At 44.4% G+C, this 21,029-nt stretch overlaps 1 protein-coding gene across 1 annotated transcript in view; it reads left to right on the top strand.

Annotated features, from left to right (window-relative positions):
* The first annotated feature begins 1,900 nt into the window (after nt 1–1,900).
* Nucleotides 1,901–21,029, top strand: part of LOC109869709 (metabotropic glutamate receptor 4) — a 253,129-nt gene continuing 234,000 nt past the window's right edge. Inside the window, exon 1 of the mRNA XM_031804324.1 lies at nt 1,901–2,931. Within this exon, the coding sequence (XP_031660184.1) occupies nt 2,386–2,931 (546 nt within the window). The 5' untranslated portion in view covers nt 1,901–2,385. The remainder of the gene's footprint in view (nt 2,932–21,029) is intronic.

Raw genomic sequence — 21,029 nt, 5'->3', positions numbered from 1 at the left:
ATTTTCCTTATTTATTGAAGACATTGGTTTCTTCCCAGCCTCATTTGAGGAGGGAGGGAGTCAGTGAGTGTCTCCCTTGTGCTCTGCCAAGCCAGCCCTAATCCTCCATGGACCCTGAGCTGCATCTGCTTCACTTTCTTCCCCCTCTCACCCCTCTCTCCAGAACTAGATGTTGTGCTTCAGCTGAGCCTGGGAAGCCTTCATCCATTATGGATGCTGTGTTATAGGAGACTGATCTATAAGATCTCCCTCTGGATTCCAGCAGGACAGGAGAAGCCAGCACAAAGCAGCTAGGCCTCTCTCTGTATCTTTTTACTGTACAGTTCCTGGAGCGGGGCATTTTTATCATTTGATTTGCTGTCTATAATTCACAAGGCATGACAGCATACTAAGGCAGCCTGATACAGTATATTGTAAATCCTGTTGTAGGTTGAAAGGGTTCTGCAGAAAAGCATCTATTCCCTTTTTTGACCTCTGTCTTCCTCCTACTTCCTAATCTAATCAGGGACATCAAAGCCACAACAACGGGACCCTACAACACATTGTTGGGGTTAAGGAGCAGCATGTATCTCCTTTTATGTTGACCTGTTTCCTGCCAGGTGCCCTTCCTAGCCTCCATCACAGGACAAGCCAGGCATGGCTGACAGCTGTGAGGTTGTTGCCAATGTAGTTGCTGTTGGACTGATTGTCTATGCATGGGACAGCCAATGAAAGAAAGGATGGGTAGAGAGAAAGAGAGGTAAAGCGAAAGAGATACACAAACACAGACAGAGGGGGAGAGAAGAAACAGACTCAGCTGCAGGTCTTTCCCACTGGGCATACATCCACCACTTTATTAGTCTGGCACAGTGGAAGAGGAGAGCCTGCTGTGGGGGGACGAAACACACACACAGACACAGCCAAACATAGACAGACACAGACACACAGACACACATTCAAACAGACACAGACACACACATAGACACCGACACAGACAGACAGCGAAGACACACAGACACAGACAAACATAGACACAGACATAGACACAGACATACAGACACAGACACACACACACACACAGATACTGACACAGACAGACACACAGACAGACAGACAGACAGAGAAGACACACACACACACACCAATATGTTCAAATAGAGACAGAAGCCATACAGCTGAGGTGATGAGTTTGGAGAGGAGAATTGAGCGAGGGGAATGTGGGGTCCAAGCAAATGTCTTCATCAGTTAAGTGATATTCATACTTTGATTATGAACGTCCTGTGCTCTCTATTTGAAGCAGGATATTTTATAAGCCTTTGGTAAAACACCCTGGAGAGATTCTGCTTTCCAGATGAAGAAAGCGGGACGTGGCTACGAAGCAGCCTATGAACTCGTGCCGCTTAGGCTCTGAGTCAGTTATACTCCAGGCCTTATGAGAATAATTAATGACAGTGCTTTAATAGCAAGTGAAGCAAGGGTGTGAAATGGAGAAAAAAAAATCATTTATAAGACTGCAGTATTAGACTTGGTGAGTTTTCTGTTTGAATATCTAGATTATTTGATAGAAACCGTGACCCTCCAATGTTGTTTATGCACAGATATGTTTAACAAATGCAAAAGCATTGAAGAAGCATGACTCTGCTTATTATCTGCTTCATCACAGCAGAGAGTTAGTGAAAAATGTCTTTCATGTTTTATTGAATTGAAAAGCAGTGCGTGGGAGCTAACGACAATTGAGATAGAATTGTTATAAGAACCATGTGGGAAACTAATATGCAGCAAACCCCCTCACTGAGAGATCTATTGTTGATCAGACCAATGAAATCCCATTTCATCTCTCATTCTTTTTTTAACAGAGCTCTCCCTTTCTCCTCTCTTTTTCTCAGAATCTCATCCCTTTCTCCTTTTATCTTTCAGAAGTCTGCTGTCTTTCTGAGCTCGAGGAGGGAGGCCATGTTTCAGTACCTGCAGGTCTGCTCGGGCTGACTGAGGACTTTCTGCCTGCTCCAGGGGGGTGAGCCAGAGAGAAGCTAAACGCCCCTGATTGGCTCTGGAGGAGTGGAGAAAAGAAGGCTTATCTCCCACCTTTGTTCTCTCTAATGCCCCTTGAGATGGCTCTCCACGGACTCACTCCCACCTCAGTCAAAACTGTTTAGTAACTCCACACCATCTCCATACCCCAACTGCAGGGAGAGAGAATACCCCACAAGGAAGTGGAGAAAGAGAGAGAGAAAGCTAATTAGTATTACTGAGATAGTGTCAAAGCTGAGAGACATGAGAAGAGACTTCTGAAGAGAGTTCTGTGCTCTGAGGGATATTGCTGCTAAACTTTAGGACATTTGTTTGTGGTATTTTTTTAAAAGGGACTCATTTTAGTTGGTTGTGGGTTTAACTTAGCCTTCCATCATGACTCTTCTGGGAAGCTGTATGAAGAGGGGGCAGACTGACTGCCACAGAGGTGGTCCGGCTGGGCCCTGTCAGGTCCTGCTCCTGGCCTGCTGTATCCTGGTAGTCCTGGGGGCAAAGCCAAAAACACCTGGCCACACACACCTCAACTCCATCCGTATTGACGGGGATATCTCACTGGGTGGGCTCTTTCCTGTACACGCCAGAGGCAACAATGGGAAAGCCTGTGGGGAGCTGAAGAAGGAAAAGGGGATCCACAGACTGGAGGCCATGCTGTTCGCCTTGGACCGCATCAACAACGACCACGAGCTGCTGCCCAACATCACTCTGGGGGCCAGGATCCTGGACACCTGTTCACGGGACACCCACGCCCTGGAGCAGTCGCTCACCTTTGTCCAGGCGCTCATCGAGAAGGACGGGACGGACATCAAATGCCTGAGTGGCGGGCCGCCCATCATCACCAAGCCTGAGAGGGTGGTGGGCGTCATCGGGGCCTCCGCCAGCTCCGTGTCAATCATGGTGGCCAACATCCTGCGCCTCTTCAGGGTAAGTGCCTTACACTTATTGGTTAATGGCTGTGAATCATGGTGGTGGCTATGAAAGTAGTCTCTCTCAACAGTCGTTTGTAGGCTGGCAGGCAGCACGCTCTGCAAGTGAGAATGCAAGCTAGGCTGCAATGTGACAGAAATCTGTAGCTGATGCTATTGCCTGAATCATGTATGATTATCAAAAGGCTAGGTTGCTTTTACTGGTAAAAGCGTTTTTAATTTTTTTCATGAAAGGATAAAGATCTATTCTGTCATTTTCCAACATTATGGAAATGTTGATGTGATAAAAACACTCCCCACATTTTCTATAGGCTTTTACTCCATGTCTTCGCTCTAAGGTGATATTACATAGTGTAGCTAGAGGCGTATTCAATATCTCACATTTCAGGAATGCTCTGTGTCTGTGAAAATGCACCATGTCGCTCTTGTATGTGTAAGGGATGTGAAACGGCTAGCTTAGTTAGCGGTGGTGCGCGCTAAATAGCGTTTCAATCGGTGACGTCACTTGCTCTGAGACCTTGAAGTAGTGGTTCCCCTTGCTCTGCAAGAGCCGCGGCTTTTTGGAGCGATGGGTAACGATGCTTCGTGGGTGACTGTTGTTGGTGTGTGCAGAGGATCACTGTTTGCTGCGGAAAAGGAGGTGGTCAAAAGGGGGGTGAGTGTAACGGATGTGAAACGGCTAGCTTAGTTAACGGTGGTACGCGCTAAATAGCGTTTCAATCGGTGACGTCATTTGCTCTGAGACCTTGAAGTAGTAGTTCCCCTTGCTCTGCAGGGGCCGCGGCTTTTGTGGAGCGATGGGTAACGATGCTTCGAGGGTGACTGTTGTTGATGTGTGCAGAGGGTCCCTGGTTCGCGCCCGGGTATGGGCGAGGGGACGGTCTAAAGTTACATAGTTACTGTTACATATGGGCATCAACTCATTCATGTGAGGAATTAGGTTCACATAGGGATGAAAGTAAGGCAGAACGGTCCGGTAAAGAGTCCCTGCAAAATAAATAGTGGGGTACGCCATACCGGTAAAACATGAGCCAAAATATCTGGGGGATTATTACAACATTACTGCATGTCAGAGGCATGATAAATTAACGAAAGGACTTGAAAACGAGTGATATAGCCTATGCTCTAAAATGCGATGTGGTCAGATGATAACACAGAAATTTTGCTAAGGCAGAGATGATTGGCCGAAACCAAGACGCGTGTGGACAGCAGTAGACACATACATTCTGGCCTAATGACAATCGCCAAACGTCCTTAAAATTTCTGGTGTTTTGTGTAACAGATGTCTCTTTCCATTCACCACTGTTTGGAGGCTGGAAATGTGTTGTGAGTGGATGAATGTGCGCGGGTAGCCTAGTAAAGGAGCCTTCTGAAGTGATTGTTTGTCAAACTGATGAAAACAACATGACTGGTTGGGTTTATGTCAAAATAAAAGGTAATACATTGTAAAAGTAAAATGACAGATCTTTACGACTAGGCCCACAGGGATCCTATTGAATTAATAGGGATGGTATATGTAATTCTATGATTAGGCAAGCGCATGACCCATAGGAGGTCCTGCACCTGGAAAAAATGTAATCTATTCCCCCCCCCCCCCCCCCCCGGGTTTAATCCCCTCATTAAACCAATTAAAAATCACATTCCAAAATATTTTTTCTTATCAAACCAACATAGTCTTCTGCCTGTATGTTGGCCATCTGCGTTTGCCCCAGTTGGATGTGGCCTTTGTGGTTTGTAAGTTCTATAAAAGTCCCATTAGAACCAGACGTATTTTTCACTGTTCTGACAGTTGAGGCTCATCATTAGTCCTCAGCCTCTCCCCATAATGACATTCATTTGGGAAGTCCTTAGTGGTGTTTTGCCTCTAATTAAATAGGGCAAGTCATGCATGTAACCATTTGAGCTCATTCAACACTTATTAAAGATCTAAAACGAGCCTCAACAGTATTATGTTTGCTCTCAGGATCCAAACATAATGTGCCAGTGTGAAAACAAAAGTAAACACAAACACAAGACGACAGGCCCTTTCATAATGCCAACACAAAGCTGTCATAGGAATGATGAAGATGCCAGGCAGAACAATGGGAAAACAGTTGGGCTGTTTTATAATGTAGCTACAATATTATGAAGCTCATAGAACATTTGGAACATCGGAAGGAAGGTTTGGATGCTTGAGGCTTGTTTGAATAACATAATTCCCATAATACAATATCAGCACAGCGATCTGTATTCTCTGTATTGTGTTCACAGTGCCAGACAGTGACAGTAACAGATAATGCTTGGGGGCATGCAGAGCATAAGCTGGTTGAATTTAAACTGTGTGTAATCAGTGTTCTTAGCTTCTCAGGTCACCTCAGTGGCGAGCATGTACTGTAATCGCCCCCTGCACAAAAAGCCGCCTGTTCTGTATTTGTACTGCAATTATACTGAATAAAAGCCAGAAAACAGCTATGCACCTCGTTGTGATTTCCAAGGCTATGTGCTCTGATAAGTACCCTTTTGAGCTCTGCACAAATATCATTTTAATATCAAATTGAGAAGCTGGGAAATGTCCCCAGAACTTAAAAGTCAACAAGGATCATCGGGAGACACTCTACTGCAGTAGCTGACAGTAGCACTCTGTGTTTGGGGTAAGGATATAGTAACCAGTGCTGTGCTCACACCATGCTGGACTACCTCAGCCTGCCTCCGCCTGGATCACATCACCATCATTAGCTCGATATAATGGCTCCTCTTCATTAGTGAATGAGGGTTGTATTGCAGCAGATACATACTCCTCTTGTTTCAAATTATTTCAAGAACTTGACTTGATACTGTATCTTTCATCTGCACAACCTATGTTTTTGTCTCTCATCCTCGCTGTTGAGGAATGAGTGTGTGTTCTTCAGATGATTGGATGATGGCGGTAAGAGATTTGATCAAAGTGGGAGGCAGTCTTCAGAAAGATGTGTGGAGAAGATTGCACTGATTTCAGATTGCACTGGTTTCAGATTGCACTGGTTTCAGATTGGACTGGTTTCAGATTGCTCTCGTTTCTAATTCAGTTACAGTGATGAAGGGCTCATGGCCAAGTGGTACACCAACTAAGTGCAGGTCACTAGAGCCCCGTTTCCACTGGCAATTAAAATTTGTGCCAAATTAGGGTCAAATTAAAGCTGGCTCGAATGGAATTCTCAAATTCTAGCTCGGCCAAAGGAAACCGGGGGTGGCGCAGCCCAGTTGCACAACTGGTGTTAGCTCGATTAGAATGTGGGCTGCTGACACCGTTACTATGCAATCACCAAGCTGATCACTGCTGGATGCTGACACAATGTTTAGCTAGCTCATCAGGGCTTGTTGCTGTTAGATAGCACATGGACAAGCAGTACTGCAGTTGTCAGACATGACACACATTTTCACCATAGCTAGATCCTGCATTCATTTTTGCACTACACAATAAACTTTTATTAAAACAGTCAACCCTCGGTTAGCTGTTTCAGAGTTGAACGTGAGCTAGCGGGAATTTTATCCGTCCAGGTCATTTTGAAAGTTAGCTACTTAGCTACATCATATGGTTAGCTAGGTAATAGCCAATGCCATGTCAAGCAATAATCAAGGTAGGAATTAAGCTAGCTAGCCTGTTATGCTAGCGACAATGCTAACCGTTTAGCTAGCTAGCTAACATCAGCAAGCTAAACGTTGCTAGCTGTCTCTAGCTGGTAATGGTAGTAGTAACATTAGTTACAGCATGGTGATGATTACAGTTCTTCAACATCTTGCTAGCTAGCTAGCAACATTAACAAAGTCAACTGCAGTCACATATTGGCTACCTAGCAACATGACATAATTTCTCATTTCTGGATGGAGTAGGATTGCAATTTTTTATTGAGTTATAATTTTTATTTGACCACCTTTTTTCCCCAAGTTCATGGTATCCAATTGTTAACCCAACCAAGCCGCACTGCTTCTTAACACAGCGCGCATCCAACCCGGAAGCCAGCCTCACCAATGTGTCGGAGGAAACACAGTGCACCTGGAGACCTGGTTAGTGTGCACTGCGCCCGGCCCGCCACAGGAGTCGCTAGTGCGCGATGAGACAAGGATATCCCTACCGGCCAAACCCTCCCTAACCCGGACGACGCCAGGCCAATTGTGCGTCGCCCCATAGACCTCCCGGTCGCGGCCGGCTGCGACAGAGCCTGGGCGCAAACCCAGAGTCTGTATCGCAGTGATGCAGGGCCCTAGACCACTGCGCCACCCGGGAGACCCTCAGTAGGAATGCAATTTGAGCTAGCCCACCAAGGCCAGCGATGGCTTCAACGTGCCAATGGAAACGGGGCTCTAGGTGAGCTCTAGATAATGACAGTCAGTAGGCTACACACTCCCTTTTCAATGTCATAACAGGGTCGGGTAGATTTTACTGACCATTTTTACCTCAACATGGACAATTTCAGGTGTTTTACACATAACTGTTGCACCTTTTTCTTTATTTTAAAAGCAGAAAGTAGGCCATCTTCTCAGCCCTGGCAGACTAGCTGAGGATAGGACTGTTCCCAGCCGCACATAAGCTATACCCAGTAAACTCTTGGTGAGTCAACTGTTTCCTGTGCCGAGGTCAGGGGATCTGCCTCATCCATATTTTGTTTGATTTGAACAAGCAGTTTGGGTCCCAGCCCTTCTTCTTACTGTTCCTTGCCATGCCTAAGGGTAGTGGCCATAACACACTGCATGCTGGCTATTGTTATCAGAATGCTTCATTCTTTCCCCCCCACTTCCCTCTCCCAGTCTTAGAGCAGCTGAGGCTGGGTAAAGTGTTTACTCAGCACTCTGGAGCAGTAGGCTCCCGTCCCTATTGTGCTGTATGAATATTTGATTCCCAGTTTACGTAATGTCCGCCTGGGGATCCGGTTAGGGTTTGAAAGCTCCCTCCCTCCATGGTTGGCCCTGCCTGCTCATGCTCTGTGATGTTCTCATCAGTTGAGCATTTTACTGCAACATAAGCAGGAGCAAAGTGTCCTAGCGCCCAGGCTAATTTGCAGAGGGCTGGTTATGACACTGTAGCGACTGCAATTGATTACCCACTAAAGACAAGGCTGGTTTTAATAAGGCATCCAGCTTTGTGATCATGTCTTGGAGATGTCGTCTCTGGCCCTGTGCATGTCAGCTCTTAACTCGGTCTTGTGTAGGCTACTGTATCAGCACTGTAGCTGTCACATGGGCATGAAGGTGGGATCAAGTGCCACTGTTGAGTTGCTGAGACATAACCATATAGTGCCTTGCGAAAGTATTCGGCCCCCTTGAACTTTGCGACCTTTTGCCACATTTCAGGCTTCAAACATAAAGATATAAAACTGTATTTTTTTGTGAAGAATCAACAACAAGTGGGACACAATCATGAAGTGGAACGACATTTATTGGATATTTCAAACTTTTTAAAAAAATCAAAAACTGAAGAATTGGGCGTGCAAAATTATTCAGCCACCTTAAGTTAATACTTTGTAGCGCCACCTTTTGCTGCGATTACAGCTGTAAGTCGCTTGGGGTATGTCTCTATCAGTTTTGCACATCGAGAGACTGACATTTTTTCCCATTCCTCCTTGCAAAACAGCTCGAGCTCTGAGGTTGGATGGAGAGCATTTGTGAACAGCAGTTTTCAGTTTTTTCCACAGATTCTCGATTGGATTCAGGTCTGGCCATTTTAACACCTGGATATGTTTATTTTTTAACCATTCCATTGTAGATTTTGCTTTATGTTTTGGATCATTGTCTTGTTGGAAGACAAATCTCCGTCCCAGTCTCAGGTCTTTTGCAGACTCCATCAGGTTTTCTTCCAGAATGGTCCTGTATTTGGCTCCATCCATCTTCCCATCAATTTTAACCATCTTCCCTGTCCCTGCTGAAGAAAAGCAGGCCCAAACCATGATGCTGCCACCACCATGTTTGACAGTGGGGATGGTGTGTTCAGGGTGATGGGCTGTGTTGCTTTTACGCCAAACATAACGTTTTGCATTGTTGCCAAAAAGTTCAATTTTGGTTTCATCTGACCAGAGCACCTTCTTCCACATGTTTGGTGTGTCTCCCAGGTGGCTTGTGGCAACTTTTTATGGATATCTTTAAGAAATGGCTTTCTTCTTGCCACTCTTCCATAGAGGCCAGATTTGTGCAATATACGACTGATTGTTGTCCTATGGACAGAGTCTCCCACCTCAGCTGTAGATCTCTGCAGTTCATCCAGAGTGATCATGGGTCTCTTGGCTGCATCTCTGATCAGTCTTCTCCTTGTATGAGCTGAAAGTTTAGAGGGACGGCCAGGTCTTGGTAGATTTGCAGTGGTCTGATACTCCTTCCATTTCAATATTATCGCTTGCACAGTGCTCCTTGGGATGTTTAAAGCTTGGGAAATCTTTTTGTATCCAAATCCAGCTTTAAACTTCTTCACAACAGTATCTCGGACCTGCCTGGTGTGTTCCTTGTTCTTCATGATGCTCTCTGCGCTTTTAACGGACCTCTGAGACTATCACAGTGCAGGTGCATTTATACGGAGACTTGATTACACACAGGTGGATTGTATTTATCATCATTAGTCATTTAGGTCAACATTGGATCATTCAGAGATCCTCACTGAACTTCTGGAGAGAGTTTGCGGCACTGAAAGTAAAGGGGCTGAATCATTTTGCATGCCCAATTTTTCAGTTTTTGATTTGTTAAAAAAGTTTGAAATATCCAATAAATGTCGTTCCACTTCATGATTGTGTCCCACTTGTTGTTGATTCTTCACAAAAAAATACAGTTTTATATCTTTATGTTTGAAGCCTGAAATGTGGCAAAAGGTCGCAAAGTTCAAGGGGGCCGAATACTTTCGCAAGGCACTGTATGTTCTCAAAGAAGAATAGGGGCGCTTCGGCCATCTCCACCGAGGTGTACAGTCTGCTAAGCTACAAATAGCCTACACACATGCCAGTACCTCTGCCTTCTAAGCAGCAGGGAACATGTCTTCAGAGAGTAGAGGGGAGGGAGGTGAGAGTAGCTTAGAGGAAAAGAGTGGGGAGCCTGTAGTTAGCTGTAAAAGGAGGGTTAACTAGCTGTCTGTTGTGCTGTCTGTGAAGCAGAGAGACTTTGCAGCCCCGGTCTCTTCCCCTATTAGAGACAGAGATTGTAGAGCCTCAGACACTGTACCTTCCTCCTCTCAGCATCTCAACATGTTGAGACAGCGTTCTCTCTGGATTAACGCAGGAACCATCATGTAAAAACCTTACACAAAAATAAATCAATTTGGAAAATGTGATAAAAGGCTGCCTCTGCTCTGTTTGCAGGATGCTGGGCAGACATTTACAGGAATCTGTAGAATGCCTGTGCTGTGGGGAACCAGAATTATTTTCAATGGGATACCTTTGAGAATTAATTTGGCAAGAAAGTAGCTGAGTATTTGGCAAGTCTAGACTGAATGAAGATGGCAACCGTGTGAGCTGAAGCACAACTACACAAAAGCTAGTAGCTCTCAGTAGCTACCTCAGTAGCTAGTAGCTCTCTTTATCACTCTTGAGACAGGCCTGCCAAGGTGTGTCCTGTCACCTTCATGGATCCTCAGCATCGTAGCTCTGTGGTAATTAAGAATAATTGTTTCTCTCTAAGTGGACTCCTATTCTGCACTAAGTGTAAATTGGTGTAGCCACATGAAATCAGGTCATTCAAGCCAGCCATTTCAGCCCTTTACCCACCCATCCATGCCCAATAAATCCAAGGAGTGAATTCTCTACTCGCACGTGACTTTTAAAATCCCATGCAGGCAAAGCCAACAAGGGAAGAAAAGCAAACGAGCGTCTCAAAATACTTGCAGGAAATTGTTTTCTGCACGTTTACAGGCCAGTGGTTGTGCAGTGTCACTCAACCAGACTTTTACAGTCGGGAAGACCTGATCCTTGCAGCTGTTTTTCTAACTGTTCATTGCGGTCGTTCCCTTCCATATAGAGCTCCGGCCATAGCGGAGCCACTCCTTTATTACAAGACTAGTTCAGACTCAAGTCGCTTAGCTGACTTGTGCAAATCCCATCACAGGAAGCTGGAACACCAGCTGCTAATCACCATCCATAGTGGTGAAGGGGCACGGTGCGGTGGTCTCCACATGTGCACTGCTCGCTGTGTGGAGACGCTTGGTTTCACTCAAATTAATTTGTGGCATTTAATTACTGTAAGTTTGCAGGTCTGCAGAGTGAATGTTGCATGGTGGGGAGGGGAGGATGTCGAGTTTGTTTTTAAAATGGATGGTAAAAAAAAATTCACTTCCTGAGAGAACTCTGTGGAGACTAACACCATCTGCACTGATTTTAACAGCAGAGGAGATACACATGTATAGTGCTTTGGTAGGAACACAAGACAAGCTACACCTGTGATAACAGCTCCAATGTTTTGACCCTCTTCATAGTCATTTGACATTGTGTATTCTCAAGGCATGATAGCATAAATCATTTTTTCTCTAACACAGTAGCCATACAACATGAATAATGTTCAACACTGTGTGTTTATCAAGTATCCTCTTACCCTTCCCCCTGTGAAAAGAGGGGATTGTTTTGGAGAAAATCCAGTGTTACAATCATGCTGCTAATTTAATGTTGGCATTTTCTCCAATTACTGTACATCACTTCTTCAGCACACCTTGAAGCTCAGTCCTTGGATTTGTGACACTGTAAATTGTCAGTAAGTCTTTTGATTTTGGTCTAGATTTACAAAGTGTCCATATGCTTACTTGCAATTGTAAGTCCTCAAAACCATTGATGTCATCTTATGTCCTGTGAACTTGTCTCATAGATGCAACTACAGCTCTCCCCCTGTCTCGAAATCTAACACTAAGCCCATGCGTTCCATATATTCATCTTTAAACAACCACATCTCCAAAATAGAACCCAAGCAGCAAATCCATGGTATCTCACAGTTTCCTAAAAAAATAACTCAGGATTAGTCGCTTGCAGCTGTCTCCCCTGGAAAATCTACCCATCAACCAAATAACATTCTGTGACCTACTGTCTGAAGATGTATGCAATGTATGTAGATTTGTAGTTGTAAAGATGGATGAGTGGTCACAAGAGAGACAAACTACACAGTTGTTAGAAATATATTTGAATTAATGTGATTGATGGAGGCATGACAGTTATTGATTCTGTGAATAGTGAAATGTGATGGAGAAGTGACAAGTGGGACGTCGGAGTGATGGTATATAACAGCAAATATGTTGTGACAAATGGACATACTCTGTTTTTATCCCTGCACACTATTGAACATTGCCTGAATGATGACAGTAAAAGCATTACCACTAAGAAATGTAAATGCACTGCAATGGTAGCATAATGATAGAAAATCTCAGATCAACACAACTTGACTATGTTTTCTATGTTTTCTGTGCCATGCCATATCCTCTACCTGGCCTGAAGCAGTGACAGAGAGCTACGGTAAAAAGGTTGGACATCATCCAGTCAACGTGCACGTCAGATATCATGGTAGCTAGCTTCGATGAGTCATCTACCCTCCATCACACAGAGAAATTCACTCTCTCTTCTCTGAGGCAGTCACGATGCTCCATTACAAATGACCATTTGAACGTTAGACAACTAGGACAAAACATATTCATTCAGAAGTGTGAAGATTTATTTATTGCATTAGTGACCTTCAGCAGCACTTAATTTGCTTTAATTGTTGAATATAGTTTCAGAAATGTTGAAACAAAATGACGAGATACATATATAGTAACAGTATGAAATGTCCATGGTTTTGATGTAATGCTTTCCTTCTAGAGACTAGAGAACAATGTCAGGACAGAACAAATAAAAGGGCATAAACAATAAGACACCCACCCGTTAAAACTTTTGTACACACCAACATTAGCAGATAGACAGAGAAGGATCAATTCTCATTTACTGGTTAATTATCTCTTTCCAGACCTCCCTCAGTCAGTAAAATAGACTAAGTCTGTAATAAATCCCTACACGGAACACAGGGTTTATGTTGTACACCTCTGCCAGTTTTATTATTTGTTCCGTAAAATCATTAAACAGTCAAGCAAGCTGTGAAGACCCCCTCCCGTACAAACACAACACACCTCTTAGATTGCACTCCTGTTCAGGTATTTAACCTGAGGCAGGGAACTGTTGTGACAACATACTCTGTTTCCTGGAATTGTACCCTCGTCTTTTTCCCGCTGTTGAAAGGCAATATTTGAAGTTACACAATGGAAGGAAAGTTGGTCCATATTGGTATTGATTTCACACAAGTTTGAGGTGCTGACATTTAAATCAAGATAAATGTACTAACATAGTACTGCTGTTGCAGACAATCGTTGGGAAGTCTGGAAAAAAATCAGATTGTATTATCAATGTCCCTGCCTAGGATGCCATCATACTCACTGTGTTGGTCAAGGATCCATTCTTGCAAGAGCACCAGTTCAGTATGGAAGCTTATGGTAAACACTGCCACACAAAGCATTAACAGCTAGGAAAAAACTGCGTATATAAATGAGTTTTGGTTGTATGTACACTGCTCAAAAAAATAAAGGGAACACTTAAACAACACAATGTAACTCCAAGTCAATCACACTTCTGTGAAATCAATCTGTCCACTTAGGAAGCAATACTGATTGACAATAAATTTCACATGCTGTTGTGCAAATGGAATAGACAACAGGTGGAAATTATAGGCATTTAGCAAGACACCCCCAATAAAGGAGTGGTTCTGCAGGTGGGGACAACAGACCACTTCTCAGTTCCTATGCTTCCTGGCTAATGTTTTGGTCACTTTTGAATGCTGGCGGTGCTTTCACTCTAGTGGTAGCATGAGACAGAGTCTACAACCCACACAAGTGGCTCAGGTAGTGCAGCTCACCCAGGATGGCACATCAATGCGAGCTGTGGCAAGAAGGTTTACTGTGTCTGTCAGCGTAGTGTCCAGAGCATGGAGGAGCTACCAGGAGACAGGCCAGTACATCAGGAGACGTGGAGGAGGGCGTAGGAGGGCAACAACCCAGCAGCAGGACCGCTACCTCCGCCTTTGTGCAAGGAGGAGCACTGCCAGAGCCCTGCAAAATGACCTCCAGCAGGCCACAAATGTGCATGTGTCTGTTTCTGACCGTTTGAGCAGACTCCATGAGGGTGGTATGAGGGTCCGACGTCCACAAGTGGGGGTTGTGCTTACAGCCCAACACTGTGCAGGACGTTTGGCATTTGCCAGAGAACACCAAGATTGGCAAATTCGCCACTGGCGCCCAGTGCTCTTCACAGATGAAAGCAGGTTCACACTGAGCACATGTGACAGACGTGACAGTCTGGAGACGCTGTGGAGAACGTTCTGCTGCCTGCAACATCCTCCAGCATGACCGATTTGGCGGTGGGTCATTCATGGTATGGGGTGGCATTTCTTTGGGGGGCCGCACAGCCCTCCATGTGCTCGCCAGAGGTTGTCTGACTGCCATTAGATACCGAGATGAGATCCTCAGACCCCTTGTGAGACCATATGCTGGTGTGGTTGGCCCTGGGTTCCTCCTACTGCAAGACAATGCTAGACCTCATGTGGCTGGAGTGTGTCAGCAGTTCCTGCAAGAGGAAGCCATTGATGCTATGGACTGGCCCGCCCGTTCCCCAGACCTGAATCCAATTGAGCACATCTGGGACATCATGTCTCGCTCCATCCACAAACGCCACGTTGCACCACAGACTGTCCAGGAGTTGGCGGATGCTTTAGTCCAGGTCCAGGTCCGTCACCTCATCAAGAGCATGCCCAGGCATTGTAGGGAGGTCATACAGGCACGTGGAGGCCACACACACTACTGAGCCTCATTTTGACTTGTTTTAAGGACATTACATCAAAGTTGGATCAGCCTGTAGTGTGGTTTTCCACTTTGATTTTGAGTGTGACTCCAAATCCAGACCTCCATGGGTTGATAAATTTGATTTCCATTTATAATTTTTGTGTGATTTTGTTGTCAGCACATTCAACTATGTAAAGAAAAAAGTATTTAATAAGAATATTTCATTCATTCAGATCTAGGATGTGTTATTTTAGTGTTCCCTTTCTTTTTTTGAGCAGTGTAGTTATTGAAGCAGACTACAGCACTTGCCCAGCTAGAGGGTTTGTGGTCAAGCATTTCCTACCTGACTGGGCCTGAAAAGACGCTAAACATTTCTTGGAGGCTGCTAGGTCATGTGTGAAATCTTGTTCCTGTTTTGTGTCTTTTCAGTGTTGACCCTGCGGCGGTGTGGCATGTTCTGTGGTGGTTTATCTTAGTCAGGACTACTGTAATTCCCTGTACTTCTAATTGACTCACATACAGTAATAGTTCAATCTGATCTGACAGTTCTGTCTGGACTTTATGGCTGGGTCTGAAATGGCAACCTATTCCACATATAGTGCAACAGTTTTGACCAGAACCCTATTCAGACGCATCCTATGAGATGGGTAATTGTGAATAAAGGGTCTCCAGGTACATCCAGAGACAGTGTTGAAAGCATACTGTAAGTGCATTAGTAGAAATGGTTATGTACAGATGGACTCTTTGCCGTGTGAGAACTGTCTGTACATCAATGCCACAACTACCTCAATCATAATGGAGTTAAATTCAGGGCAGCTCTGTCCCCTCAGAGATAGCCTGCTACAATAAACAGATCGTTTGAGGCGATCGATCACACCTTTACTTTCCCCTCCAGATCTACTACACTGAACCCCTCTTTTCTCTGCTTACTGATTCTCTGCTCCAGGCCTTTAGAGGTAGGTGAAGTGAGTGCAGTGTGGCCAGCTGGATGGCTGGATATGTCAGCCCAGGAGTCCTATAGTCATCCTCAAGGACACTGCAGCTCCTCAGCCCTGATGTTAGTGATTTAATATGCCAGGCTTACATGTTGACCTGAAGGTCTCTTTCCCTCCAGCTCTCTTCTCCTCTCCTCATCTCTCCTCTCCTCTCTATAGACCAAGGCATGCTCCACAGGCTCAGAGCCATGAAAGCACAGCCCAGTGTCATTGGCATCTGTCCTAAACACAGCTACTGATGAGATATAATTGCAATGCCAAGCAAGGGTCAGTTTAATCTGTTCAGGTTTGTGTAAATCAGGTAGACAGTTTCCAGGTGTTCTTTAGATGGCAACCTCTTGTCTTCTGTTTGACCCCAGATTTACTCCTACAGTATGTATTTTAATTGGCTGAGTCTAGAGCACATCAGATCAAGCCAAATGTTCTCATTGACCTCGGCTAGAGCTTGGCTGTAAGTTCAGTGCTTGACATTGCAGAAAGAAAAGATCAGACACCCCAAAGAAGCAATGTACTTTTAATCTAATAATTTCCAAAGTCAAACAGTCTTCTTAAAAAGCTTGCGCAAAGTATGACATTTACACTCAACAACCCTTAAATTAAGTTTTATTAATGAGAGATCAATTGCTACTATGCCACTGCTTTAAACTTGCTCATATTTTGTGTTTCTAGAAATAAACAATAAATTAGTGCCACTTGACTTATTTGGATGAGATGAGTTCTAGGAACAACTTGAGGATGGGAGGAAACCCTCTGATCAGATACATTATTATCTGAATGTCAAGGGGATTTTGTGATCATTGTGTGAGTTTCTGTGGAAATAACCAAGCGAGTCAATTTGCAGAGAAATATGCAAATACACAATATATTTCTGAAAGACGTAGCTTACAAAATGGCAAGTTATTGTTACATAAATGAAAGCAGTTTCCAATAATGGATTGTACTTGTAGGTAAAGGTCAATTGTATTTGCAGAATGTTATTAAACAAAACCAAGCGACAACAAACAGAGCGAATCGGTGCATCTAATAGCATTATAGAAGTAGAGATGCCATTTGAGGAGGTCACTGAAAATGACCAATCAGATGTTCGCAAGCGATGTTATAACATCTGGTGAAACAATTCTGATTTTAATTGAAGTAGCAATGTGTGTTTATTTAATGTGACTCTCACAGAGAAATTGCTGTCTTCATTATGCAGTGTATGTGGACCATTTAGAAACAGATGATCTGACATGAATGCAGTAACATACAGCAGAGATCAGAGTCACAGGGCAAACATCAGAGGCGTTGTTATGATCCTTTTTAAATGGCACTTTAAAACCAGATTGAAGAGTGCTTAAGCCTTCAGTGATGTTTGCAAAGTGGGACGCTGTACTGTTGCCCTTCTGGCTCTTTTCAAGTGTTAAACTGGCCATTAGGTTACTGTTGAAAAATGGTTGGAGGCAAATAGAGAAATCTTTCACCCATAACACTTGCTCATGTGTCATTTCATGCAACCTTAGGCTAACTCATTTTAAACATATTATGGAGCTTAGGAGAACTGCTGGTGAATGCTTGAAGGATGTATACTGTACAATAAATATAAATGCAACATGCAAAAATGTCTAAGGTTTTGCTGAGTTACAGTTCATATAAGGAAATATGTCAATTTAAATCAATTCATTATCCCCTAATCTATGGATTTCACCCACTGGGGAGCCAGGCCTAGCCCATCAGAATGAGTTTTCCCACACATTAGGGCTTTATTACAGAAATACTTCTCAATTCTACTATTTTGTGTTTTTTTTGCATTGATCTTAACTTTTTCTTGTACATAACGTTTCCACAATCGTTTCCTGTGACTGAAAATACGTTCTGGACATGAGAACAGCAATCACTGACCTCGATTTGAATGAAGATTTCTACTTCAACCGAGTCAACGGGACATAAGTGGGGAGGCAGGTAGCCTAGTGGTTAGAGTGTTGGGCCAGTAACCGAAAGGTTTCTGGATCGAATCCCAGAGCTGACAAGGTAGAAATCTGTCATTCTGCCCCTGAGAAAGGCATAAATAACCCACTGTTCCCTATGCACTGAAGACATGGATGTTGATTAAGGCAGCCCCCGCACCTCTCTCATTCAGAGGGGTTGGGTTAAATGTGGAAGACACATTTCAGTTGTACAACTGGATAGGTATCTATTCTCACCCCAGACCAGGCCCTAATCCTGGAATCTTGGAAAAGCTGAAGGCAGTGTAAGGGAACAGTGGGTTATTTATGCCTTTCTCAGGGGTCAGAATGACAGATTTCTACCTTGTCAGCTCTGGGATTGAATCCAGAAACCTTTCGGTTACTGGCCCAACACTCTAACCACTAGGCTACCTGCTGCACCATGGCGAAACTAAGTTGGCGAGTACAGTACATGAACCGTCTCTACTGTCCGTTCTATTAGCAAATGTACAATCACTGGAGACGAGCTCCATTTGAAGTGTGTCTCATTCTTAACCACAGCTGGTGCTCAATTCCCTAATATTAAGGAAGTCTTAAGTTTCTGCTCACCATACTATTTACCAAGAGAGTTTTCATCTATATTTTTCGTAGCTGTCTATTTACCACAAAAAAAACAATGTTTGCACTAAGACCGCGCTCAACAAGCTGTATAGGGCCATAAGCAAACAAAAAAATACTCATCCAGAGTTGGCTCTCCTAGTGGTCAGTGATTTTAATACAGTGAAGCTAAAATCCATCTAAACTCATTTCCACCAACTAGTGGCGAAATAACTCTAGATCACCTTTACTGTCCCACACCCTCCATTTGGCAAATCGGACCATAACTCTATCCTCCTGTTTCCTGCTTAAATGGAATTACTCAAACAGGAACTACCAACGATGCTCTCAATATGGAAGTGCTCCTATGAAGCGGATACTAAGATACAGAACTGTTTCGCTAGCAAAGACTAGAATATGTTCCGGTAATATGTTTGAGTAAACTTCCAAGATGGCGTAGAAGTCGGATGTATGTTTTGTCTTGTCCCTTCCTGTCCCTTGTAAACATTGTTTTTCCTTGTTTCTTTTCTCTCATATATTTTAATATCACTTTCCATCCACGGACTGAATATACTCTCCTATACTTAAGAACCAGAACTCCTATCAAAGCTAGCGGGCTAACTGGCTACTAGCTAAAGCTTTCTAGAACACTTCGGACTGTTAGCATAAGAGGCCCATCGGACAAATTATTTGGCCACTATACCTAGTTTGCCAATTGGCCTGGTTTACCACACGGAGCCCTGCTGATCCGTCTTCCGAACCGGAACCCCAACAGAAGCTAGCCAGCTAACTAGCTACTAGCTAGTAGTCAGCTCGTCACTGCTAGCACGGGCAACTTTCACCAGTCTGCACAGCGCGACTCAAACCAGAGCAAATCTGACTCATTTTTCTCCATATCTCCGAATCCCTTCCGTAAGCTCTGAACCTTTTTCTTTTTTCTTCGCCTGGATCATTTCTGCTAGCTAGCTGCTATCCGAGTGACCACACCTGACAAACGTCCCTGTCTTGAAGCAAGAACCAATTAGCCTAGATCTAGCCTTGCCAGGCCCGTCTGCTATGCCCATCTCCCGGCTAGCCAATAGAGGTCCATCAGCCACTCCCTGGGCTACAATACCTATTTTGCCAACCAGCCCCAACCCATCATGACTGGACCACCGACGTGATCTGCCTGATGGGCTTTCTCAACTGGCTCCGCTGCCGCGTCGTCCCCCTGAATGCCAATCCGGTAGCCTGTTAGCTGTGGCCTGCTAGCTGTCCAGAGCACATCGGACTGTTAGCTTAAGAGGCCCATCGGACTATTTCTTTGGCCACCATACCTTTCAGGCCCTTTCAGGCCCTGCATAGCAGGCCCTTTCTGCTATGCTAGCTTGCTATCCCCGGCCCGCTAACTGCCTGAAGCCACTCACTGGACTCCAATGATTCACACGGCTACGCATGCCTCTTGCTAACATCAATATGCCTTGTCCATTGCTGTTTTGGTTCATAATTATTGCCTTACTTCACTGTAGAGCCTCTAGCCCTGCTCAATACGCCTTATCTAACACTTTGATTCCACCTACCACACATGCGATGACATCACCTGGTTTAAAATATATTTCTAAAGACAATATCTCTTTCATAGTCACTCTATGCACAGGTTTACCCCCACTGTATTCACATCCTACCATACCATTGTCTGTACATTATGCCTTTAATCTACTCTACAATGCCCAGAAATCTGCTCCTTTTACTCTGTTCTGAATGTACTGGGGGATCAGTTCTTTTAGCCTTTAGCCGTACCCTTATCCTACTCCTCCTCTGTTCCTCTGGTGATGTGGAGGTTAATCCAGGCCCTGCAGTGCCAAGCTACTACTACTCCTACCATACCTTTGTCTGTACATTATACATTGAAGCTATTTCATCGCCCCCAGAAACCTCCTTTTACTCTCTGTTCCAGACGTTCTAGACGATCAATTCTAATTGCTTTTAGCCGTACCCTCCTCCTCTTTTCCTCTGGTGATGTAGAGGTGAATCCAGGCCCTGCAGTGCCTAGCTCCACTCCCATTCCCCAGGCGCTGTCATTTGTTGTTCTGTGACCGTAAAAGCCTTGGTTTCATGCATGTTAACATTAGAAGCCTCTTCCCCAAGTTTGTTTTATTCACTGCCCTAGCACACAATGCCAATCTGGATGTCCTAGCCGTGTCTGAATCCTGGCTCAGGAAGACCATCAAAAACCCTGAAATTTCCAACCCTAACTATAACATTTCCCGACAAGATAGAACTACCAAAGGGGGCAATGTTGCAATCTACTGCAGAAATAGCCTGCAGAGTTCTGTCTTACGATCCAGGTCTGTACCCAAACAATTTGAGCTTCTACTTTTAAAAATCCACCTTTCCAGAAACAAGTCTCTCACAGTTGCCGCCTGCTATAGACCACCCTCTGCCCCCAGCTATGCCCTGGACACAATATGTGAACTGATTGCCCCCCATATTTCTTCAGAGCACGTGCTGCTCTCCAGACCTCTCCAGACCTGACTGCTCTTGATCAGCACAAAAACATCCTGTGGCGTTCTGCATTAGCATCGAATAGCCTCGTGATATGCAACTTTTCAGGGAAGGTAGGAACCAATATACACAGGCAGTTAGGAAAGCCAAGGCTAGCTTTTTCAAGCAGAAATTTGCATCCTGTAGCGCAAACTTCAAAAGGTTCTGGGACACTGTAAAGTCCATGGAGAATAAGAGCACCTCCTCTCAGCTGCCCACTGCACTGAGGCTAGGAAACACTGTCACAACCGATAAATTCACTATAATTGAGAATTTCAATAAGCATTTT

This window comes from Oncorhynchus kisutch, linkage group LG24, assembly GCF_002021735.2.
Source record: "Oncorhynchus kisutch isolate 150728-3 linkage group LG24, Okis_V2, whole genome shotgun sequence".
In the NCBI taxonomy this organism is placed as follows: Eukaryota; Metazoa; Chordata; class Actinopteri; order Salmoniformes; family Salmonidae; genus Oncorhynchus; species Oncorhynchus kisutch.
The sequence above is the reverse complement of the archived record's forward strand: the minus strand, read 5'-3'. Positions and strand labels throughout refer to the sequence as shown.